General features: G+C 36.0%; 1 protein-coding gene across 2 annotated transcripts in view; it reads right to left on the bottom strand.

Annotated features, from left to right (window-relative positions):
* HCN1 (hyperpolarization activated cyclic nucleotide gated potassium channel 1) overlaps positions 1 to 26,154 on the bottom strand; it is a 212,776-nt gene that overhangs the window by 73,348 nt on the left and 113,274 nt on the right. The window contains exon 4 of one of the 2 annotated variants that reach the window (XM_083816272.1): positions 6,723 to 6,941. The exons of the other annotated variant lie outside the window; for it this stretch is intronic. Within the exon in view, the coding sequence (XP_083672398.1) occupies positions 6,723 to 6,941 (219 nt within the window). The remainder of the gene's footprint in view (positions 1 to 6,722; positions 6,942 to 26,154) is intronic. 2 annotated transcript variants of the gene reach the window in all.

The following is a 26,154-nucleotide window of genomic DNA, read 5'->3' as shown; positions in this document are numbered from 1 at the left end:
CAAGCATGTTGTTTTGAATTACAGTTGCACCCTTTGAAACTATTTCGATATTTTTTTCTGAACTGCACCCTTATGTTTCTTCTCTTTCAGAGTATTTTGCAACTCTGCTACACCAATATTTTTTAATAACTTGCTCTACACTAAGAAATCTCAGCACCTTCTGCAAGGATCACAGAAGACAGGAATACTATATCTGTTTAGCAGCTTGTGATCTGATGGTGGCAAAAACAGCAAAAGACAAGTCAGAAATAACCCAAAAGTCAAGACTTTCAGACCCTTTTCTAACTATAAGATCCCTTGGCCTTTGAAATAAAATAATAAAATCAAGACTTATAACTACCAGAATTAAACCACAGATGCTGGCTTAAGAAATGACTTTCATTTATTCCTAAATATTTAGAGAAAAAATACATTTTCTGCTTCTCAATACTATGATGACTATAACGCTTTTCACACAGTCAATGCTAGGTCCTGAAAGTCTGAGACTGTAAGAAACTTTTAGCAACTCTTGTACCCTATCACTCGTAACACACTTCAAAAATGGTTCACTATTTAAAATACTGCTCTGTGGCAGAGTTAATAGGATATAAATCACTGCAAGTTAATGAGATTTTTATAAGACTTGCAGACTATGGACTGATATTCAGTGACAAGATTTCACTTTAGTGTTTTTTTTGTTTGTTTGTGTGTTTGTTTTTTTGCGAGTATATGTTACCTCAGCAGGAAGCGAACCATCCCTCCAAAATAAGTAACTCTTCTGGGGTGGTATGTATAGTGTAGCACAACTGCACAGAAAAGATAAGATTTATCTGCAAAATGGCTCACCTGCTCCTGCAATCTGAATATGACATGACCTGTTGTTAAAATTATGCTGTATTAGTGAAAATGTGCTACTGTTAAGTAAAGAGAAGGAACTGAGACCAATCACAGAACATTTTTGTGTTACCATATTTTCAGGTTTTCTAAAAACCACTAGCAGCATCAGAACAGCATATTTTTTTGTAAATAAAAATAAAATAAAAATAAAATGTGAGCACCATGAAAAGCTACTGAACTTGCAGATCAGTATTTCATGAGAAACTTTGGTGATCAGATCAGACCCAAGAATTATACGGTAAAACCCCTGTAGTTCCTGTTCCACTGGGTGCCTAGAAATTCAAATATTTTTATTCATGAACGGTATATATAGTATGTAACAGAAATTCTGCTTTAACAGTTTCAGTACCTCGTCTGTCTGTGGACTCCAGCAAGGATAGCCAGAAAAGCTGACAAAAAAGATTGTATTTCCACTTTCATTTAGTTGTATATGTATATTTAGTTTAATTAAACATATACCAGAAGCTGGTACAAGCCCAGTAAAACAGTAATGTGGTCCTCTGTTTGCTGTAGCTCTTACTGTCCTATGTGTTTGCACCACCTAATACCAGTACCATTTCTTAAAGTCCATCAGAAATTTGAAATTTTCTGCAGTAATCTTTAAGGGGGATACCTACAGATGTCTAAAGTTTTCCAGAAAAGTCTCCTAGCTTTATTAATGAGCATACTAAGAACATGATATATGCCTTATTCCACCTTGAGTTTAACCACAACATGCTTAACACTTTAGAAAAAGTGGAAAATATGCCTTCTTTTCTTCATAAGAAAATGCAGAGGCATCACCAGCTGAGTAAGGGGTCACCAAATCTTGATATACTCCATGGTACAGCCAGTTCATTGCATTCAGCCCTGCACACTACAGTAACTGCACAACTCTCTGCCCCAGCATTTATGTTGTTTTTCTGAGAAAAGCTATTGTCCCAGCTATCAGCAGTGTTTGTGGGTTTTCTCATTACCCGTTGTAAATGTCCCTTGGAAAAGGTGGAGGGGCTAAGCATGTTATTCCCCAGGGAGTCACAGCCATTTGCCTTCAACCTCTGGGTGCAACAAATTTCCCATTCCTCTCTGCAAAGCAATGTGGTTTGAGCTGCTGAGGTGAGGTGAGGACAGTCCTTTTCACATTTCTTTCCACCTGCTGCTCCTCATCGCAACACAAGAAGCCTGGAGTAGGCAGCAGGGACACGCTTCTGCTTGAAGCGCTTAGGCACGGGTCAGCTCTGAACTGAAGCCTTCACCCTTCCAGCACTGTCCTCTGCTCCAGCTGCTGCTTGGGCAGGGGAGTCAGATCATCTGCTCTGCTGGTTGCCTCAGGAAGGAAAGGTAGTCCCTCTTCCCTGCTTTTGGAGGAAGGAGCTCAGATGTCTCATGGCACAAGGTGTTTTGAGTACGTGCTGCAGGCCATAGGGGAAGGGAGAAATTGGAGGTACACCTCAGCCACTGCTGTCACCAACCAGCCCAAGAGCTTGCTGCTCTTTAAATTGCACATCAGGTGTGTCTCTCTCCATGCACTTCACCAAGAATTTAGATATCCAAACTGGTGCAGTGAGGGGCAGACTCATAAAGCTGATGAAAGGCATGATGCTGCACAATCTAAAGCTGTCCTCCTGTACTAACCCTGTTATTCATTTGTAAACATTTCTTTGGATACCTAAAAAGAAAATGAAAAATGAGAAATCTGTGCTTCAAATCATGATGTTTTCTATATAACAACACCCAAAACCAATTAGCAAATTCCTTTTAAATTATCTTTATATGCAGTTACTGCTTTTTCTCTCTAGAAAGTACTTTTAGGTCCTTTTCTCTCTTTGAACTAGACTAATTTTACTGAAGTTACTAAAAGACCATAAATTAAGAGATAAGATAAAAACAGAGTATAGGGTTAGAAGATGTCCTTTGGGGTATTTGAAGTTGATGTCAAGCTCAGAAATCTTTCATATCTGTAATAATGATTTAACATATCTTCTCAAGATTAGGACAGCATTCAGTATATTGAGAGAGCTGTTTATTATTATTATTATTATTATTATTGTTATTATTGTTATTATTGTTATTGTTATTGTTATTATTTATTAATTATTATTATGATGATATTTTTATGGCCTTAGCAGAGGCAAACATCTTTTAGATATGGTGACTTCAGAGATTTTAGAAAATTTCAAGACATTTATTACTTAAAATATGATTTCTTTTTACTACTGCATTCATTTCTAACATACACCAAAGACTGGGAAGGGAAAGTGCTAAGATGCCATTGATTTCATCTGTCCTTTCATAAGGTAGAATGATTTGTCAGATTTTCTTATTGAAAAGAGAATACAGGTGTAGTATATGTGGCTTCGACATCTTTCTCCTCTGACATGCCTTGGTACTTCAGTCATTGAAATCAAGTTCTGATTTACGTATGCACTCTGAGAGGTGATTTTTTTCTGAGAACAGTTCCGCTTACTTCAGCAGAAGAAACTATGAAGTTGTTCCTCAAAGTGACCAGAATGTACCAATGTAGCCTTTTTTTTTTTTTTGGTAGCAATTCGTGGTATGTGATTTCATCTTCCACCTTCTACATTTGGTAGCTAATAATCACGGTTAATTTCCTCTGATAAATTATGTCTTTGGCTCACAACAATAAACATGTGGAGCAATATTTGCTTCACCATACTTTGATTTCTCTCAGCATGCAGAGCTTGGCACAGGTCAAGTTCTTAGCAGGTGCTCTTAGATGGTGCTTGACATATTTGGCTTAATGAAAACTCCCTCTTGTCTTCCTGTGTTTATTTCTTCCATTATGAATTATGTCTGTTCTAGTTATGCATGCCCTGAGCTTTGGGAGGATCTGAATGAGGAAGATAAGGTGATCTCAGCAAATCTGTCACCTCTAGCTGCTTTCAGTGTAAGAAGGACCAGAATTCAGAATTCTCCTTCCACTAGTTGGATCAAATGTCATTTTAGCTACAGCACTAAAGCAGAAAGACCATTAAAAAAAAAAAAAAAAAAAAAAAAAAAAAGGATAAGATTCTGGCATGATGTTACTCAGACCTAAGAACAAGCTCTTTTGTCATCTCTGTTATCATTCTGTGTTGCCTAGCAATTTGTGGTAATTCCATTATTTTCAGTATCTCTTAAAAAAGAAACAATGGAGACTAGAAACAGACATTCCTACACATGTAAAACTAAAAAAAAGATTATTTTATCATTTCAACACACACAAAAAATATATATAAATAAGTCACACTCTCTTATGATTTTTCCAACTTTTGAATTCCAGGAAAAAGAAGAAGCAATACACTAGGTAAAAGAAGATATTACAGTATATTTATTAAAACCCTAAAACATGTGTCTAGAGAGTTGATTTACCTTTTTCTCGAGTCTCATTTAAATGAAATATAAGCTATTTTTATCTGCCTGTAATTTAAAAAATATGCTGACAAAACAGATAGCACAAAATGGTCCTTGAAATACCTATTTATCTAGCACACAGTAAAAAAAAAAAAAAAAAAGTATATATGTATAATATACTTTGGTAATAGTTTTATAATTCTTAGGCTATAATCAAAGATTTCTTTCAAAGTATGTTTTATCAAACTATGATAAAGCAATGGATAAGAATATACAATCATGTCAGCATAGTTGTTATAGCTGATGATACACATGATTTCAGTGCCTCAGAAGTCAGCAGAAAATTTCTTTAGTTAAGACATCATTTAACTCTAACGTGTAATAATTGGCATACAAATTGCTGCCAGAAAGACAGAGAAATGTTTTCTAAAGCATAAAAATATACAATTTCTGTCTCACTTCTTTCATTCCTCATTGTGAATGCCATGTTAGACTCGTGCCTCTGACGTCAGGAAAAAAATAAGCATGAAAAAAATGAATAAAGAATGAAAATGTCCAGAACTGTGGGATTAAAAAATACCATGCATTTCTATGTTAATGTTTAATAAAGACTGCAGTCTGGGTTTACTTAACATAAATTATGAATATTTTTACACATGCTTTGTATTTCTGTAGCTCAAAACACTGTGATAACATGCTTCATCTAGAAAGGCCTGAGGATAATGATTATGATGAGGTTCCAGGTGAATGGTGACATTTCTGCTGGTTTGATACATCTGTGTACATGTATATGTGTGTATATACTAACCTCTAATGAAACTGCAGTTATACTAGGCATGGGGCTTCCTTCTTTAACCTTCCTTTTATGTCTATTGTTAAGATACTTCTGTCCCACAGATCCCTATAAATGTCTCATTTTGATAAAATTGCTTCCCTTTCAGCAGGCAGAAGAGATCATGGATCATGTTGGCTAGCACCAACAAGACAGTTAGTGTGGGTTAAACCAGGAAAAGCCCTGTGACCCTGTACCGAAACGGATTAGGGAATTTCATGTGCCCACTGACAGCACTGAATTTTTTAGAGATTGTCATGCTCACTCATCCTCTCCTTCTAAACCTTTTGTCTTCACTTCTGTTTCAAGGTAATACTGTGTGGGCTTTCTTGCTTGCAAACTTCTCTTTTAAACTGCTGTGAGATTAATGTATCAGCCACCAACTAATTTTTCTATAACTGGACTTTTAGCACATCCCTTATCTCTGCCTGTCTCTGATACATTGGCTTTGTTGTCTTGTTGCAGCTTGAGCTGAACAGAAGCGAATGTAAACTCTTCCACATTACATTCACCTTCTTTTCTCTTTGCCTGCCTGTAAGGAAAACACCCTACTCCATTCTACTCACAGGTCTTTTTTGGACTTTTCCATTTTTCTTGCCCAGCAAACTCAGCCCATTCTTTTTCATCTTCAGCACATGCCAGGGTCACCCTCTCCTTTACTCACTCTCTGCCAGGTTTCTCATCCTGGCTTATATTACCTTACACTAGAATTTCTGCTCAGTTTGCCTTTATGGACTTTCTTATGGACCCATGCCAAATAATACTGCTCAGGCCATGTTTCTTATTTGCTGATTTGAACACTCTGATTTCACTGCTTAGTTTAGCTGACCTCTCTCCTGGCATAACCTCTCCAGTTCCCCATTTACTACAATATCCTACTTTGGTTTCTTTTAAGCATCTCATTAATTCTACACATCCTTAGTGTCCCTTGCTGAGGGATCTTCATACTGATTCTGCTTCTTTCTTCCTTATGACAACATTCCTAGCCTCATCACTGGGTTTCTTAGCTTCACTCACATTTGCCTCTGCCTTTTATTGCACAACTGGCAGTGCTAGTTAGTGCATCTTCGTGCTCATTCCTGACTCTGTACCGATTTACATCTTTTTAAATCTAGTCATACCTATGAGGAAACTAACAAAGAATTGAACACACTTTTTCTTCCTATTTTGTAAAGAACTCTTTTTCTTCCACTAAATTCTCTCTACTTTTCTATCCCATGACTACTGTTCCTTTTACCTCTGGAGAAGTCCTAATAGATCATGGATTAAAGAGTAAACAGTGTCATTACAATGCAAACAAAGACTTACTTTTAGCATTTCCTTGAGGTGGTTCCAAACAAAACTAATTTATGAGGGACTGGTCCTCATTCAAAGGCCATTATTTTGTTGTTGAAGTTTATCTCTAAACTGCAGTTGAAAGGAATAACAGGAAGTTGTATAGACATACCTAAGTGACCAACCTCAGGGCCACCATTCAACTTACCTAGGCTAAGTACTGATAGGGTGTAGTACAGGAATATGGTTAGCCCATGGTGTTTCCTGAATTCCTTTGTGTTCAATAATCTTCACAGCAGGATTCAGATACTAGATCATTTTTTGTAAACTTGTAAGAGCTCTTCCACACTTAAAACATTTCTTTAAACTACTTCAAAACTTACAAAGGTACATAAAAAGGAGTTACCTTTTCTTGATATTGTCGCCGTGAAGAATCCAGAGACTGAATGAGGGCAGTAGCATGACCAACAAACATGGCATAACAAGTAGCCCCCACTATCATACTCAACATGGTTATCCAGAGGTCGGACATGCTGACAGGGGCACGGGCTCCATAACCAATGCAGAGCATATGGCTCATGGCTTTGAAGAGTGCGTATGAGTACTGTTTTCCCCAGGAATCATTCTGCAAGAAAAGAGACAGGTGACTGAGCCAGCAAGCAGCTGAAATTAAAAATATGTTCGTACATGAATAGTGGAGTCACTGATTACTGGCTCTGAAAGAGTGGTCTAGTAATGTATCCGTGCACAAGAAAGAATATTCCTTCTAAATTAATTTTTAGATAAAGTGTCAGAGATTCTGCCAGGCAGTACTTAGCACAGTGATGTGAAATACATTTGGCTATTTTAAACATGACTGTGTTCTCAAACTTGGGAGTTAACCTAATTAAAAGCAGACTAAAGGTCAATTTTATTTTACAGTCCATGGCAGAAGGATTAGAAAGATCAGAGCATGAAGACTTATCAACCACAAGAAGGTGGTACTCTGTTTTAGTATATATGAAAATATCCTTGGGCCCCATTTCTTTCTTTTCAGAGTTGCTGATTTTAACACACAACCACATTTCATTTTGTCAGCTGTTTGGCTTCCAAAGGAGATTAAAAAAAAAATAAATGTATTTGTTATATTCTTGTTTATCCTTTTTAGTCCCATAATTTCTGTTTATACCAGCAGCATCTCGATTCAAAAGAACTCTGTTTATTTGGCAAACATAGCAAACTTGTGTTCATAGCCACATGGCTCAAAAAAGATGAATTCCTGAGTCACAGAATCATAAAATCATAGAATGGAAGGTTGGTATCTTTAAGGTTGGAAGAGACCTTAAATATCACCTGGTTTCAAAACCTCTGCTATGGACAGGAACACCTCCCCCTGGACCAGGTTGCTCAAAGCCTCATCTAGCCTGGCCTTGAACACCTCCAGGGATGGGGCATCCACTACTTCCGCGAGCAACATGTTCCAACGCCTCACCACCCTCAGAATAAAGAATTTCTTCCTTACATCTAATCAAAACCTACCCCCTTCCAGTTTAAAGCCATTACTCCTTCTCCTATCACTGCACTCCCCGACAAAGAGTCCCTCTCCAGCTTTCCTCTAGGACCCCTTTAGGTACTGGAAGGCTCCTCTAAGGTCTCCCAGGAGCCTTCTCTTCTCCAGGCTGAACAACCCAAGCTCCCTCAGCCTGTCTTCTTATGAGAGGTGCTCCAGCCCTCTGATCATCCTCCTGGCCCTCCTCTGGTCTTGTTCTAATACTTCCATGTCCTTGTTGTGCTGGGGGCCCCAGAGCTGAATGCAGGACTCCATGTGGGGGTCTCACAAATGCAGAGCAGAGGAGGAGAATCACCTCCCTCAACCTCCCTCAAGGTCATGCTTCTTTTAATGCAGCCCAGGATACAGGTGGCTTTCAGGGCTGCAAATGCACATTGTCAGATCACGTTGAGTTTTTCACCAATCAATACCCTGAATTCCTTCTCCTGAAGGATGTTCTCCATCTACTCATCACTCAGCTTGTATTTATATTTGGGATTGCCCCAGATCAGGTGAACAAACTTGCACTTCGCCATTGTTGAAACTTCATGAGATTTGCATGAGTACTGTACTTCTGATATACAGCTACCTCTTCCAACTCTCTCTGGGAGATTAGAAGGACCTGGCAGCTCTTTCAGAGGCTTTTAATATCTGTAGCTTTACAGATTATTATATATATATTATTACAGACAGCCAAAGGGGGCATTCCCAGAGAATAGCAGACACTTTACCATGTTCAAAAAGCCTGAGCAGTCTTGGTTAGATTTTTCTGTTTTCCTTCCCAAAGGAATGAAATGAGAACTGTTTTATAGCTGCTGATCATCCATTGCCCAGGAAAACAAACTGTGCTTGGAGGCACGCAGAGTACATGAGAAAACACAGTGTTTTCTCACAAAAAACTCGGAATAATTTCAGAAATGAAGTGAAGAAGGAAGAACTGAGATGACATTAATAAGATTAGGCAGTTATCCAGTATTGGGTATAACATACAGGACCAAAAATAATAATTCTGTAAACAAGCAAACGTCTAAATCAGTGGTAAAATTTCTATATAAAACTTACATGTGAAATATCAATATCTGTGTCTCTCTTTCACTCATGCAAGCTTCGCTGAAATATTCTTTTGTTCTCAGAGATATGCAGCTTGCTCTCTTGCCATCTTAAATGCCAAGATTACTGACTGATCTTATTTTTCATCTTTTCAAATGCTTTGCCTAGACCCCTATGAGCTATAATAGCTGGTAATAGGAAATAAGCTAACCATTCTTTGACTGCAGATAACAAAAGTATCATATATTTAGTAATATAATAATTTAAAAAATAAAGGTTTCTCTACTTTTCCTCTTGTTTCTCTATATAAGTTAAAAGTTTTCATATTTGTGAAGTTTTCTTTCTTTACAAATGAAACTTTTGTGCTGTAAATTCTGTTAAGCAATAGGTTTTCAACGTCTGTACTAAAAAAAAAAAAAGAATTAGAGGAGTAACATTGTTGATCATTGGTGGGTTTCACTGAATAATGAGGAAATCAGATATTGTTGTTTTTGTTTTGGGGCTTTAACAAATGCTCAGAAAATCAGGTGCTTTCCTCTCCATCTCCCATTTTGAAGGGCTTTACTTCCAGCTGGTATCAGTCATTTTTGATACCATTATTTTTAGAGATCCATTCCAAACTTCTTAGCAGTTATAGATTTACATAGACTATAATGAGGAAAATAAACAATTTGCTGGGAAAAAAAAAATAATAATAATAAATAAGGCTACATGTAGTATTATTAAAAACACAGTGTTAAAGAGTCTTAAAGATCAGAACCTCTACAGTTCTTGCAGGGCTGTATGCAGCAGATCCTGGTCCTAAACTGTACTTTTTAGCATAACTATAATAAATACTAAATAAAAACAAATGCTGATCTTGATCTTGTCTATCTTGATCTTGATCTTTTCTATTATACTCTTGGTGTGATAAATTTCAAAGTTCTTTCAATAAAATTATATTTTTACTTTTTTTAATTTTTGATTTAAATCTAAAGCTTGCTGATTTTATTTCTTGACTGAGATCCATTTAAAATCTGTTAATTAAATGGTAAGTAAAATACCAATGTCTTTAAGAAAAGAATAATAAAATGGAAATTTAGGAAACAGGCCTTCTACTAAATATGTAAGAGGTTGAATGAAAAGTACATAAAATACCACTTGAGAAGAAGTACCATGAAGGAATTAAGCAGTTGCAGTGATCGAATAGAAACTAGATATGTGCAACAAAATAAACCATATATATCTACCTACATATATAAGCCAAAGTAGGATCCAACAATTCAAACAGTCATGATTTCATCTGAATCCAGATAAGAAGTCAAGACCATCTCAAAAAGCCATTTTGTTAAATAATTAGCATTGGACATCACTAATGAGATTGTGATAGACTTTGTTATAGGCAAGGCACATGTCAGACATTTGTCACAGGATGGTCCAGAGGAGCTGGTCCTCAGCTGGGTAAAAAGGGGTTAGCAGAATGAGAAAAAGACCTGGTGAAAATGTCTGGGGAAAAAAAAAAAAAAAAGATTTAAATTCAGCTTGGATTTGTCTGAACATTTTGTTGTTGAATACGCATGCCAATGTTTTTTTTTGGTTGTTTGTTTTTTGTTTTTTTCTTAATAATCAGTCAACTCTTGTAGAACCAGTCTCAAAAGGTGGTCTTTTTAGTTTCTATGGATTGTTTTTTTTTCTTAAAGATGGTGCTGAAAAAATATCATTATGGAAAGTGCAAATTTCAGTACTGTTACTTGTGTTGTTCACCAATTTATCCCAAATGTAGAAACCACTTAAAAAGAACACTGGTGCTAATATCAAATTTTATAAATCATGAATGTTACTACCAAAGTTAGTAAATAAAAAACGAATAATAATTATTTCACTATTTTTCAATTTGTGTTGTATAATCTCAGGGTTTGGCAGGAACAACTGTTTCAATGTGAAAGGTTGGAATTTTCCACCACTTGATTCAGGTTTGCTGCTCTTCACTGTACAAAAGTAAATCATAGTGACCACTCCTCTGCTACTAGCTTGCATGCATTTTTATTAAGGAGCATTTTTGCACTTACATCATAAGGCAATTTTTACATTCACAGATAATATCTCTGAGTTAATAAAAGTCTATCCTAGAAAATAGACCAGTGTTTACAAATTCAGCTTTTTATTAAACGTTTCCCTAATTAAATGTTTCCCTAAATGGTAATATTTTAGATTAAGGAAAAAAAAAATATCTTCAACCAATCAGTAAAAAAGGGCATTTGATTTCTTAGTTGACAATGGGCTGATCACTGGTTCCAGATTAGCAGTAATCAGTTTAAAATGTTTTAAATGAAATGACATTAATTTGGAAAAACTATTAAAGACTGTAATTGTGAAAAATACCAAAGCTGTTTATCCAAGAATTGATTACATAATCTAGCTTGATAACATTAGGAAATCTTCACATTTGTGGAAACCATGATAACTCATCATTTGCAATTATTTTTGTAAGTATATACATTAACTTAGCAGTTATCCTAAAATATATATTCATCACTGAGCACTCCTGATTTTAAAGATCTGTTTCCAAGCCTCTTCCTGCACCTTTGTCTCATAATTTCAAATCTGCAGATATCTTTGTATAATATTAACTTTTCAGCTTGTAAGAAAGGTCATGTGGCATCTTCTAAGGCACAAAAATAAAAGGCAAATTATTTTACTCAGTGGATTAAAAAAGGGTTTCTATTTTACTGGAAACTATGGAGATTTTCATGAGGAGATTTTTTTGTCATCAGACAACTCAATTCCACGCCCACATTGTAGTCATTCCCTTAGGCACAACTTATCTTCCCTCAGCTATACCCTTGCATTGAGATATAAATTGGTTTTGAAATCTCGTAACAAGTAGACTATTGCACAGACAGTGTTGTTTTCCAAATTTTTGACTCAGTTCCTTTCTCCTTTCACATCACAGATACCGTGTGTATCACAGAAACTGTGTGTGTCTCAATTTGCAGGGGGATGCTTTATAATTGTGGAGCAAAGATTGACTTAGGCGATAAGTGAAATGATTCCTACAGTGATCTTGGACTCAGAATTCTAATTGTCCCCCCCAAAGCCACAGTAGGAATGGACAAGTAGCCTGTCCATAACTCAAAGAGCTTGCCTAGTAGACAGTAACAGACACTCATTCATGGCCACCATTCCCTTTGGGTTCTCCTGAAGGCAAGTGATTTCTGAAGGAGTAAAGACAGCTATAAATCTTGACAGGAAATACACAGACTGTGTCTATACTAGTAAATTATAAAGTATTAGAAAGTGTTTCAAAGCTCTGGAACTTTGTTAGAAATGCTCTTGCATGGAGCTGGCCACATAAACACCCTCCCAGGCAATACCAGGTTTACCTGGGAGCAGTGAAGGAAGCTCGACAGTACATAAACCCTCTGGCTTTAACATTGTCACAGAAATCAATTGCATAAAACAAATGTAAAATTCAGGATAGGGCTTCAAAGGTTGAAGAAAGTATGAAACATCCTTGATAGCATGGCAGCACACAAAATAATGCAGCAGTGGCCCCAAGGAAACACCGCCCTAAAATCTTGAGGAGATGAATTGCTGCTTGTCAAAGTTACTATAAAAATTACAATCTTTTCCAAGGGGAATTTGATTTAACTGTACTTGTATCTCACACAACCTTACCGTGACTTATTTCTATATATTTACCTGCAAGCTTTTATTTCTAACAGCCTTTTAAAGACTTCTAAAATATAATAATTACTTAAAACACAGTTCAACTAATCAAAAAGACATCCTAAGAAAAGGCTATAACTGCATGTTTATGACACTTTTAATTAGTATATCAAACAGAACTAGAGAAATGGACAAGTGTTTCTTACTAAATCCTGTGTCATCTAAATTTAGTGGCCAAAAACTGTTACAGTGAACTTTCCAAAAAAGCCTTATTGACCTCTAAAGTTTCTCATGCTCTTAATTTGTCACCTACACATCTTCAAATTCTGGATCTGCTCTCACATTTCAGAATACAAGCTATGTCCATTGGCAGTAATTTACCTGTGTCAACTAAATTATATGCCTGTAACTCAGACATCACACTAGAATTGGGCCCTTAAATAAAACTTGTCATATACATCCACCTATACATTTTAGTATGAATACATAGCATTCATAGTTGTCCATCAGTCAGTTGCATAATTTACTGCATCTGGTTTCAACAGTACCTTAGAATGACAGTTTGATTAAAATCTTAGATATCAAATCACAGCAAAATTCTATCTCACCATTTCAGTTTTTAAAAATGCTGTTTGAATACCACAACAAATAACCAAGGTGTCCAGTGGAAAAGCTTTGCAATGCTTATTTTTTCAAAACTCGTGTAGTGGTGAATGTACTGCCATGCAAAACATATACTTCTTATCACAGCTGTTACTGCTAAGACTCTCTTGTTGATTCCTAAACCTAGTAAACAAAGGCAAGGTGGTATCAGATTTGGAAGACTAAAAATTTTGCTGTTATTCTAAAAATCTTAAGAAGTGCCAGGAAGACGAGTAAATTTTAGGAAGTTTGTACATATATATGATATAAGGAAAAAAAATGAATTGGTAAGCTCAGTGGAATAAACAGATGTCTTCAGAATCTTCTCAGCATTTCTCTCTGCTGATATGTGCACAGAAAACAGATGGTGCAAATGACTCAGCATATAGTTTCGAGACCAATATGGGCAGAATAAAATGTAAAAAGTGTTTGGTATTGCATTTCACAGGACAATAGGTTTGACTGGAGGAGTAATGACTAAATATTACATATTTACTTTGTTCAGAGTTGTTATGTGACTACTGTCATTACAGCTTATTCAGGTTTTGGTGCTATGTCTTTGGAACTAGCCATCAAACAAAAACACAGCAGTGTAACAGATCTTTGTTTTTCTTTTGATTATTTTTCTTGACGCAAAAGAAATCACTGAGTATTTATCTGCTAATACCTTCCCCATTAAAAAAGCTGCAAGAATATCCCCCTCTGATTACCTTTTTGTGGTAGGGATTCATTATTTTCTTTGTGGAATCAGCATAGCTATTTATTAAAAGCAACAGAAGTGCAAAAATTTTTCTTAAGCACACACTTTGGTCTTGCACATATATTTGAGTTATTATGTTCATATGCGTAGGCCGGTTGCATTCAAAAGGATGGTTCACATAAGACATGCATCTCTTTAAAATCTCATAGGGCAGGCTTTCCTGTATATTGCTCGGTGCTGCTCTTAGCGCTGATAATCTGCATCTAATCAGAGATGAAATCATCATTTTTTACAGATGTATACACATTAAGTCACAAAATTAGACCTTAAAAATATTTTTTCTCTACTCTTTTGCCTGTTTGTCAGCCCACTCTGATTCATCCTTTTATCGAGTCACTATGATATCCTAACTGAACCCAAAAGACTGAAGAAGTTCTTAATGTATTAATTTCATTTTAAATAATCTCTCATTCCAAGTATCTCATTCAAGTTATTTTAATAAGAATTTTTAAAGAATCTGTACCCACGATTTTACAAAGTTCAGAGTAAAATGTTAAAAGACTATGCCTGTTTTTCCCACATGAAAAGGTAATAGTGCTATGAAACATTCTCCCACCATGGAATCTGACTAGGTGGACTTGTAATTTTTCAGAAGCTGGTGGTTTTGGCTGGGGTCAATTAATACTCTTCCACACAGCCATCTTGTGGCCATCTTGTCTTGGTTACTTAGAAGTCCAGTTGTCAGGAGAGAAAACAGACCTGGGCATGTATCTACCAGTATTCATAGAGCTCCCATGCCAGCTAATCAGAGATAAACTCAGAGACAAATACTAGTGAAAGAATTTCCCAAAATGTAACTGCTACCCCACCTGTGGCTGTTCCGCATGGAAAAAGAATTCAGAATGCAATGCAGAGACTTGGATTTTTTGAAAAGTTTGTGTTTCAGCTTCTTTAAGTACTCATGCAGAACATGAACAGCTTCTGCAAGGTAGACATCTGGGTGCCCTAGACCTTTCCTATCGCTTGTGGCTGTTTTTTTATACATTTGTTTTCAAACTTTTTAGGTGGCATAATTTTAGGTAGTGTCAGAGGCCAATGGGTTGAGGTTTAACATGGCTAAGTGCCAGATCCTGCACTTTGGTCACAACAACCTGATGCAGCGCTACAGGCCTGGGGGAGAGTGGCTCAAAAGCTGTGCAGAGGAAAAGGCTCTGGGGGTGCTGACTGATGCTCACCTGAACATGAGCGCGCAGTGTGCCCACGTGGCCATAAAGGCCAACGGCATCCTGGCTTGTATCAGGAATAGCGTAGCCAGCAGGACCAGGGATGTGATCGTCCCAGGGAGGTGACTGTCCCCCTGTACTCTGCTCTTGTGACACCGCACCTGAAGTACTGTGTCCAGTTTTGGGCACCTCAGTACAAGAAGGACATCGAGTCACTTGAGGGTGTCCAGAGAAGGGCTACAAAACTGGTGAAGGGCCTGGAGCACAAGTCCTGTGAGGAGTGGCTGAGGGAACCGGGGTTGTTCCGTCTGGAGAAGAGGAGGCTCAGGGGAGACCTTATTGCTCTCTACAACTACCTGAAAGGAAGGTGTGGGAAGCTGGGGGTCAGCCTCTTCTCACAGATAAGTAGTGATAGGACTAGAGGGAATGGCCTCAAGTTGCACCAAGGGAGGTTCAGGTGGGAAATGAGGAGACATTTCTTCTTAGAAAGTAGTCAGGCATTGGAACGGGTTGCCCAGGGAGGTGGTGGAGTCACCGTCCCTGGGGGTGTTCGAGGAAAGACTGGACGTGGTGCTTAGGGACATAGTTTACTGGGTGACATTGGTGGGAGGGGGATGGTTGAACTAGATGATCTTGGAGGTCTTTTCCAACCTTAATGATTCTATGATTCTATGAATTTTAGTAGCATTTACTACCAATGGAGACCATTTCCTCTTCCCTCCTTTGAATTAATTTTATTATCTAAAATAGCCAAAAATTCTTTTTTTTTTGATCTTATCTGAAGATGTTTCAGTTTCCATGCTATTCCATGCTGAATTTTGTTCTCTGAAATCTTTTTTTTTCTTTTTTTTATGTTTTTTTTTTTATTTTTAAAATAATCCAATGATCTGACAATGAGCTTTGGCATTTGTTCTGCTCTCTCACAGCACATTCAAAGTTTGATGAAGTCACGCTATTTTTTGATCCTGAAATAAACTTTGCATGATCACTTTAAGCAAGGGACTGACTGGAACAGATACACGGTGTCCACCAAGGGGACAATATGTTCCAATTACAGTAAATACACAGTAAGTATTATGTAGTCACCATAAGTGACTACAACAAATAAGTACATCTACAGGTTTCTATTAGATATGATTTAACTGGGCAAACAAATCTTCTCTTTACTGTAAGAAAAGAAGAAAAAGAAAGGTCAAAACAATAATGAGAAAATATATAAATCCTACAAGAAACCTTTCCGAATGACAAACTGAAGTGAAATAAAAGTGGTGAGGAGACTTAAAAATTCAGAGTGTGGTAAAGACACCATATCTCTTTTTCTGCTCTTTTCAGTTGGTGAAAGATGGATATAATGCAATGTTTATTTAACAAGCCTCGAGCACCGAATCAAATGATTTATGAAATGCTTTTATAATGCAACCATCAAGAAAAGCTTTGGATTCTCCACAGTAGTTATCTGATAGTTAGGAACAGACGGATGATAATGTGAGCTTAATATAGCGCCATTCTGGGAGACAGCTGAAGGAGTGAAGTGATACAAACCTGACTTGTGACTCCACAGTATACTGCTTTACTAAAAAACTGTTAAGTAGAATCACTATTGTCGTAGACAGTATTTGCAACTAATTCAGAAAAAGGAACTCTGCAGGAGGAACTGCATGTCTGCATTCTGTGAACAACTCAGACTAGACAGCAAATTATGTGAAGCATCTGATCCCAAATAAAATGACAAATGAAAATAAAATGGTTTTTGGCACTGGATATTTAGCATTCTGAGTGCTATTACCATTCTTTTTGAATCAGAGATTTTGAAGCTGTGCGAAAACAGTGAAAAAAAAAAAAGACTAACTTAGTAGGTAGCAGACAAAGATATTCTTAGAAAAGGATAGGAAAACTTGATATATAAATTAAAAGGAAGATAGACAGACATGCATAAAATCATAATATCAAAATGCTTTCTCACTAACATCTCAAAATACTGTCTGAAATACTTCCCTACAAATACTTTAATTCTTGTTCTATATACATGCATGCTCTAGCAAAATATTTTCCCTTTGTAAGTATATAACGAATGTGACCTTAGAAAAATTAAATATATATGTATATATCATTGCAGATTACAGTAGAATGAAAGATACTGATATAATCTACTCAGAAAGGCAAATGTGTCTACATGTGGCCTGAGTGTTTTAATCTGCTTAAAAATTAATCAAGGTGAATCAATGCTTATTTCATTCTGAGATTCAGCATAAGAGTTGGTACTAGGATTCAGGAGTTCCAGTGCTTTGAAGAATAGCCTTTCCATGGCAAGGAATTCAGTTCCACAGGGGAGAATTCAAATATTTTTCTCCTTAGTCTATAGCTTTTATCATAAATTCTTTTCTGTTTAAGTAACATAGTTTTTAAGGTAGAGATGCAGTGTTTTTAAGCATTTTTCTATACTTAGCTGGTGTTGAAAACTGCACTTTTCCTGTCAGTTTTCAATTTATTTCCTAATCTGATACCTTTGAGACTTTAGGTTACATCTGGTTAGTTTACAGTTCTTCAGGGAATTAAATTATTAAATATCTGATCCCTTGAGGGGCTGGTCTGTGTGTTTGGTAAATCACAGTCCTACAACAAGAACTATCTCCAACAAATAGCTTTGCATTATTTTGTTAGGGAGTGAAGGCAGGAAGCAAAGGAGTTTTGCAGCTGATATCTTACTCTGTCTTTATGAAGAGAACAAACCTTGGTGTCAAAGTACACAGGGAGGATCTAGGTCATATGCTTTTCTTTTTCTGAGAACTCTGATGAGTTTCACTGATGACCTGTTCTTAAATTCAAATACGCTAAAACTGCAGGTGCTTACTGGTGTTTGTAAGGTTTTTAGGGTAATAAAAAAACTTGAAGAAAAAATGATTTAGCAGCCTATAACCAACACACAAAATGATGTTTATTGATCTATTGGAAAAAACAAACAAACAAACAAAAAAAACGATTTAGTGACTCATTAAAAAATAAAAAATAATTCATTTCCTCTACAAGAGGGAGGTAAACTTGAGTCATAAAAATAAATAAATAAATAAATAAATAAAAACTAACTTTGGGGTACCAAGTATTCATACTTTGAGGGAAGGGGAACATTCCTCTTGTCTTTTAAAGCTCTTCCATAGCACTTGAAGGACTTTTAGAGCACCCAAGTGACCTCATAGCATTCTCCTAAGATGTGCTGAGTTTCCATGCCCCAGTCCTGCCTCTAAAAACAGATTTTGTCTGTTTTCTGAGACAATCATGAATTGAAATCCACTGGGAGCCTTAATAAGTAGGCAAAAGTGATGTTCATTCTCTTTTGTCTTCCCTGTCACAACACTGAAGACCAAAACTCATAAACTTTTGAGTCTGAATATCCACTACAGTGAATTAAATTCTGGACAAAGCTGTATTTCCTTTTCACTCTGTCCAATGTCTGGGTAGCTTCCTGTTTCTGTTTCAAGGTATAGCTCTATAGCTGCCTCTCATCTCACTTTAAGAGCTTGCTTTAAGACATGAGAAATCATGCCCTGGGGAGGGAGTGTGGCTACTGTGTCTCCATAGAGCTGGCAGCCCATGCCCATGAAAGCACTTTGGGGCACTCTCTGGTAAACTCACTCCCAGTGCAGGAGGGACTCCAAACTGTGGGCAGTGAGGCAGGCTCTGAAACCACAGCAGTATAGCAAAGTCACAACATGATGACACTGTGCCCCCACTTCTGGCCTAACAGCAAAGCACTTGGTCAAATCAGAAGAAATACACATTGATGGCTGTTAAATACCAGCTCTGGGTCCAGAAGTCTCTTAGCTGTAAATTTCTGAAAGCTGGTAAGATGCTAAAGGAAACTCTCTACTCTGTGCTTGCTTTGGTTTGATCTTCCCCAGACATCTGCTCTGGGGATGAAAACGCTCTGACTCAGATGGGTAACAATGAAGCAGATGACCCAGCCCAAAGGAGAAACCCTGGGAAGAGGTCAGTCATGGGAGGTTGTGATTACTATTTGAGGGAGAGAAGAACAGGAAGAACACCATGATCCTGAGCAATGGATGAGGAACAGGCTTAGTAATGGTGCATTTCATTGACTGATATTTATATGCAAGTATCTACAGTGACCTGTGGCCCATTTGTCCTGAGTCTTTCTAGAGAGAATGAACAGTAACAGAAGAAAGCATAATAAAATTTAACATCACCTGATTTCAGTTACTTAACATCAATGGCTCAGTCGGTTGTTGAGTCTGCCTAGGCTCCCTAAACAGCAAAAAAAAAAATTAGACTCCTATAGATGGTGATTCAGAGTAGGAGGTTAATGCAGGTGCTGTTTATCAACTCCAGGGGAGATTTTTTCTCTCTCAACCAACTGTATCAGGAACCTATTCAGCTAAAACCACCTCCATTAGCTCCCTGAGCTCCCCTGTTGAGTGTGCCTTTGTTTTCATGGACGGAGATGTCCCACATCTATTCCTTGCTCCTACCCAGTGGAGAAACTAAAATTCCTCAAAATACTCTTCTCTCTCAAGCTATGATTTTATTTTATAAACTTTGTTTTTGCTCTTAAAATTGAATCTGACATTTCGATTGGGAATCAAGTTTGCCAGTATGGGTAATGGCTCTGAGATGTCGGTTGGGCTCTGTGGGGGTGGCTGGAAATTTGTCTAGGTGAATTCAGTTCTAGCACAGTGGCTTTAATGTAAGCAATATTATAATCAGATGGTATAATAAACCACATACAGGAGCAAGACAAAGAAGGCATCTAATGAGAACACAAGAATGCTCAAAACACAAACTTAAAAATTGCTCCACTATAGAGATTATAGCATTACACAGCATACAACACACAATAAGAGTTCTTGGACTTGGGCCATAGTATATGCATCTTGAAGGCAAGGCATTTACTCTGCCTAAAAAGGTTGAGAAGGATGTTAAATTGGAAATAACTTAAACACTTGCACATGATTGGAAACATTTTTTAACTGGAAGCTTCATATTTGCTGGACACCTGCTAAATCTGAAAAAATCTTTATCTGAAAAATCTGATCACAGTCTGCATATCTACTGTACATTTATTTATGATCAAATGAAGTCTTTATTACTCTTATTCCATTGAAACAAAATAATCAAACAATTAACTTAAGAGAAATTCAGTTCAGTTTGCCTTGACCCCAATACCATGTCAATATTTGATTTTAATATTTGTGTTAATAAATTTAGGCAGCCACATCCCTCTCAGAAAAAGAAAAGCATTACGTATGGCACAAGGTATTAATAGTGATAAGCAATAATTTATTTCTACTGCAGCATATTCTGCATGCTCCAAGTGCACAGACACAGACAAGTTTTAGCTTACCTTCATACAGAAACAGTTGCATAATTCCAACCAAAATCTTACAAAGATTGAAGTTCTTATTTCACTGAAATTAGTTTTAAAATGGAATTAAATTGAATCCACTTTCATATAACATGTTTTTTTTCTCCTTCTGAACTTTACACTTGAAGTTCCTTCTTATTTATTTTTAAGAGGATAAGTTTTATTTCTGTTCTTTGTAATTAAAGAAACTAATAGGTGTATTAGTGATTGCAGTGCTGGAAAAAAAAATGGCTATTTTTGAGTTTCAGCACAGCCTTTTTGTGAATTTCTTGAAGCTAACATGCAAGTCTTCCTTAGAAATATGATATAAACACTGGCTGGAAACACCCAGATGCAAAGAACACAATTCTTTATATATGTATAATTGTGTTTTTCAGATCCAACCTTTAGAATTAAGGAACAAAACCAGTCTATGCAAGGAATTATATTAGAGGAATTTTAAAATTAAGAAAACAGCAAGCTTTGATACACCAGAGAAATCCTTCAACTTTTATTCACATCAACTTTGTATACATCAAGTACATATCAACTTTGTATTTCCTCAAATCATGTTGAGATTGGTGTGCTGGGTCATAGTTTAAAAAAAATAAATAAATAAATAAACACTTCTGCTTCAGTTATTGTATTTCTATTAAAACTGTCTCATTCTCTTTCTCCTTCCCACTTTTTTTTTCTTTCTTTTTTTTTTTTTTTTTTATTATTTTGCCTTCTCCATTCAACTATTCTGGTTTAGGGTTAGTATATCTTATTGATCTGCAAAATATATTCAGTTATGAGCAGTTACACTGTTAAATCTGAAGACACGTGTCATTTCCAGGATGCAATTCCTCATCGGCATTTATATGTTATCCTTTCTGTTAGCAGCTGGTTTGCAAAGATACTGATTACAAAAGCCTAAAGGGACCTCATCCATGCATATTCATAAACTCATGTCTGTCAGAATATGTCTTTCACTACTTCAGTTAGATGTGAAAGAATATGCAGCAGCAGGAAGGTATTGTTGCAGTGGTAAAACCAGAGTAATCAATATTAGAGAAAAACAAGTAAAAGCACATTTAACATATTCTGTGCTGTATCTGCGGTTAATATACAGATAGTAAGGGACAGAAAGACAGTAAGTGAATTGTATGGGTTATGAGAGCTTACAAAGAGATGCTTAAATAGGTCCAAAAATTCTTGAGCCAAATCCATTCTTACCTAGTGAAAATCTAGCATTTGTGCTTATTGCCCATGAGTGAACCATTCCAGTGTGATCTTCTCTTCTCATGAATCCGAATTAAACTCATATTTCATTCCCACTGAAGATTTCCATCATATACTATAAAATTCATTTCTGAACATCTGTAAAAGGCTGTTCAAATTATATCACAAACTCCCAGATATATCATTCTGTCAATGTTTTAAAAGCAACATTTAATGGAGTTTAAATTTGGCATAACTTTCCTATTTTTACTATCTAACTTATCTATTTTTACTATTAGGGATAAGCAGAGAGATATTGGGGATTACTGCCAAGGATGATGAAAAATTGGTGATGTCTTTTACTCAGGCACGTTCTGTAAAACTGAACTACTAGTCTGAAAAGACTCTGCTCAGAAATAACACTTCCAAACAGAAAGCTGTTGAAAAAGTATCATGCAAAGTTCTTTCTGCCTATATCAATCTAGATAATAATTTTTGATAATATATACTACTGTCTAAGTGCTAGGCTACCCTCAAACACAAGCTAACTTCATCCTCCTCCAAATACAAAAGATGAAATAATACAACATATTGTGTTTTTGCTCAAAAATACTGAAAAATAACAAAAATATTTTAAGGAAATACAATACAAAATTACATTCTCTTTCTTTATTACAGATTAAGGCATCTTAGATTCAAATGATACATGAGATGAACTGGAAAAGGTACATGAGTCGTCTGTGAAGAACATGGAAACAATTTTCTTGTCTCATTCAAATGACAAAGAATATCTTAGCTTGATGATTATGGAAGAGATTGCTTCAAAGCATTTATCTGACAGTACTGTATTAGCAGTATTGCAAAATTTAGGTAAAATTGTGATAATGAAGTAGACCTGACAGTATCCATCTCTCTCTGCTCCAATACTGCACACATGAGATGGTCATAAACTTTTAAAATAAAATCCAGCCATTTAAAACAAAGAGAAAGAAGATACCAAGGTAATTTCAATAATATTTTCTGGCAGTTTTATAGTACTTCCTTAAAACAGATACTCAGCAATTTTTTAATACTAAGATTGCTGTTCCTCCTACACAAGAGAGAGAAAAAAAAAAAAAAAAAAAACAACTCTAAATTACAAAAATTATAAAAAGTGATATGTGGACAAGTGACTAAATCTCAAGTGTCTGATGCATAAAAGTGCTTTAGTTCAGAATTACATGAGCTAGAACATTAGAACAGTTTGACTTTTCTAAATAAGGTAAAATGTAGGCATTCTAAATGCCACAATTTCAGGTGGCCAGTTTTTATTTCTCTCTAATTGCATCTCAGTGGGGACTTCTGTCCAGATGTACTTTTGTTATCAGAATGAGTCAAGTGCTGAATAGTCAAGTATAGGAAGTTTAAATCTGTTATGGCAAAAATGCTCAGTTAGAAGCAGCAAAATTAGTACTCTTGAGAAAACCTGATTGTAATACATCTGAAAATGACCCCTTGGCAATAATACAAAGCTTGCGCAAAGCCAGTTATCTTTAAACAATCTTAAAACACAAAGATCAAGAAGTTACAGTGTGCATATTAACATAGATTTACATGGAAAAAAATGCTGAAGAGCAGATGTATATAAATGATATTCATCTGGTTTTATCTACATCTGGATTTATTCTGGGAAAACTTCTCTGGCATAGATATCCCAAGTGTTCAGTGTTTGGATATTCCAGCATCCCATGAAGGGCTACTTCAGAATAATCTTTACACAATGATATGTTTATTCAACCTGGAATACTACCACATGGAGATAAACACTTATTGTCAAATTTGTACAGACAAGGCAAAGTAGCCTGATCCTGCCACCCTGAAACAAAGGGAGTGCACTCTTTTACAATATAGAAGCTGCATTTAACTATAAGGTGCATATAATTCTGCCTGAATATGTATTCTGGGTCACATGTCAGGTACAAGCTTCTAAAATATGACTGGTCCAACTTACATTTCTGCTTTAGTTCATTTATTTTTATTTTTATTTTTTTTAAAGAAAAAAAGAAATGGCTAAAGCATGCATTATGATGTTTATTATTTTTCCCTAGAATGTCTACTGAATGCAACAATAGAGTTAACCATATTGCATACTGTTTCTTGTATTTTTTCAAAATGAAGGCTTCAATAAAATATTTCCTAATATACAATTTATCACAAATCCCATTACAATATACTACAGAATTAACACTCATGAGTTGGGCTGATTTTCATAGGGGAAAACATGGGACTTAAATCTTGATGATAAATGGGTAAATCTCTCCTTGAATCCTCATCTGGATAACTTCCTACTAGCTTTCATGACAATGAAGAAAAAGTGTGGAAATAAGTTGGTATCTATTAGGTTCATCAATTTGACTTTGCATGCTTCTTTTAACTAACTGTTTCATTGTTCTTATCCTGTATAAGACCAGCTTTCTATCTGAATGAAACAGAAGCACATTAGGTAGCCAACTAAATCATTACAGAAGTCATCCTCTTTAGAACCTGTTAATACATCAGTAGCACATTGTTAGCACTTAAAAACATAGGTCCTAATTTAGATCCTTGCTCTGTAGCACTGAATTTCAGTATCTACTAAAATAACTATCACTACCATACCTCAACATTGAGTTTAAAGTATTTCAGTGACAATAAAGTACAGTAGTTGAGTTCATAATGCTAAACAGTTTCCAAAGATGGGGGGTGAGAAGGGGGTGTTGCTCAGGGAACCTCTTCTGAAGGACTACTTTTAGTTTTGTCTCAGTTGCAGTCCAAGTATTCATGGATAACATGCATACTTGCACTAGTATTCAATTTTTATGAAGCTTTAGGCCAGCCTGTAAATTATTTTGCACCTTTATTTTCAAAATGTGAAGGTTCTACTTTTCAATTAGCTCATGATATTAGCACAACGAGCTCCAGGTGATAACCTGGGAACCCATCAATGTCGTAAGTCATTTTAGGTTAGCAAACCAGTGAGGCTTCAGTTTCACAGAATCTGAAATTGTAAACCAGTGCACTTCTGCTACAAACAAACACCACTTGAAAGATGAAGATAATATAACTGGTCAAGAAACAGCAGCCATGATGGAAAGAACTTTTAAAGCGTATAGTGCAGATGCTGGGTTGGACCACAGTAACTTGCCTATTACTCAGAATCAATTTACTGTCAGCAGGAACTAAGACAATGAACAAAATAGAAACAATGAAATTTTTTAAACAAATATGAGGCACAGGAAAACTTTTTTTTTTTTTGACAGAAATCTACTGTCAAAAATACACAGTCCAAAAGTACTAAAGACATAAGCAAAATTATAGATATTACACCAAGGCAAGAAGGTAAGAACAAAAAGTTATTATTACTTCCTTTAGTATGGGTGTTCTAACCCAGCAAAGATGGATGACCTCCTAACCTATTAGAGAACATTTAAAAATATATATATATATATATATGCCAAAACCTAAGTGATCTTCCCAAAGCCTCAGCCATTGTTATAAAAGTGAGAATGTGATTTGCTTTCTTCTTCATTGATCGTGGCACTCTAAGTTAAATCAACAGTGTCCTCAGCTACCCCATTTCTCTGGTACTTTCTAGCTTGGTGTAAAACTTTGGTACTGCAGTTAACACATGGCTTCAGTCTACATTAAGCATACCTTGTCATTTAGCACTGCATGTCTACAACATTTTCCTCTGTAGTTTCTCATAGAGTCAAATCACATTAACTAATGTATTCACCTGAGCTAATATATTTTTAGGCCTAACGCTGGATTTTATGACCTGTTTCACCCACTGGCACAGGATACAAGCAGTAGCATTATCCCATCATCTTGATATGGCAGAAAGTGGCTGACCTCAAAAACTGGGTCAGGGCTGTGTGTAAGAGAGAGCAATAACTGAGTACTGAAAAATGGCACATGCTAGAAGAGTATTATTATTCAATGTACATTCCCAAAACATGGGTAACTTAGTCCTAAGAATGTCAGTTACATAATGTTACTATTAGTATTATCATATTTCCAAATTATATTGTAAACAGAGAATTTATCTGAATTGGGCAATTCCTACTTCATTAATATTTTAATCAGAGTCAATCTCAGAATGGTAATTTCAATCTTTTAACTGTTCCTAGAAACATTTGCTATAACTAAATAGACATACATAAATATATAACTATAAAATACATTAGTGTAGTATTATACCTCATGAGATCCTAAGTGCCTCCAGTATTCAGATGATTCCCATATGTTCCATGTTTACTAGGCACCCAAGTTAAGATCGTGGGATTTGATTTATACATGTATTTATTACTTGTCACTGCAAATGAAGTCAGAGGAATCTGTGCTTTGAACATGGCTCCACAACATCTTGCCACATAATAAAAAGTTACTCAAAATATTTGTGAAACACTAAATGATAATTACCACATAATGATCAAATGCAGAAAAAAATCATGAGAAAATTATCTCTCC

The sequence above is a fragment of the Anser anser genome (genome assembly GCF_964211835.1).
Source record: "Anser anser genome assembly, chromosome: Z".
Classification (NCBI taxonomy): domain Eukaryota; kingdom Metazoa; phylum Chordata; class Aves; order Anseriformes; family Anatidae; genus Anser; species Anser anser.
This window is presented reverse-complemented; position numbering and strand designations above follow the sequence as displayed.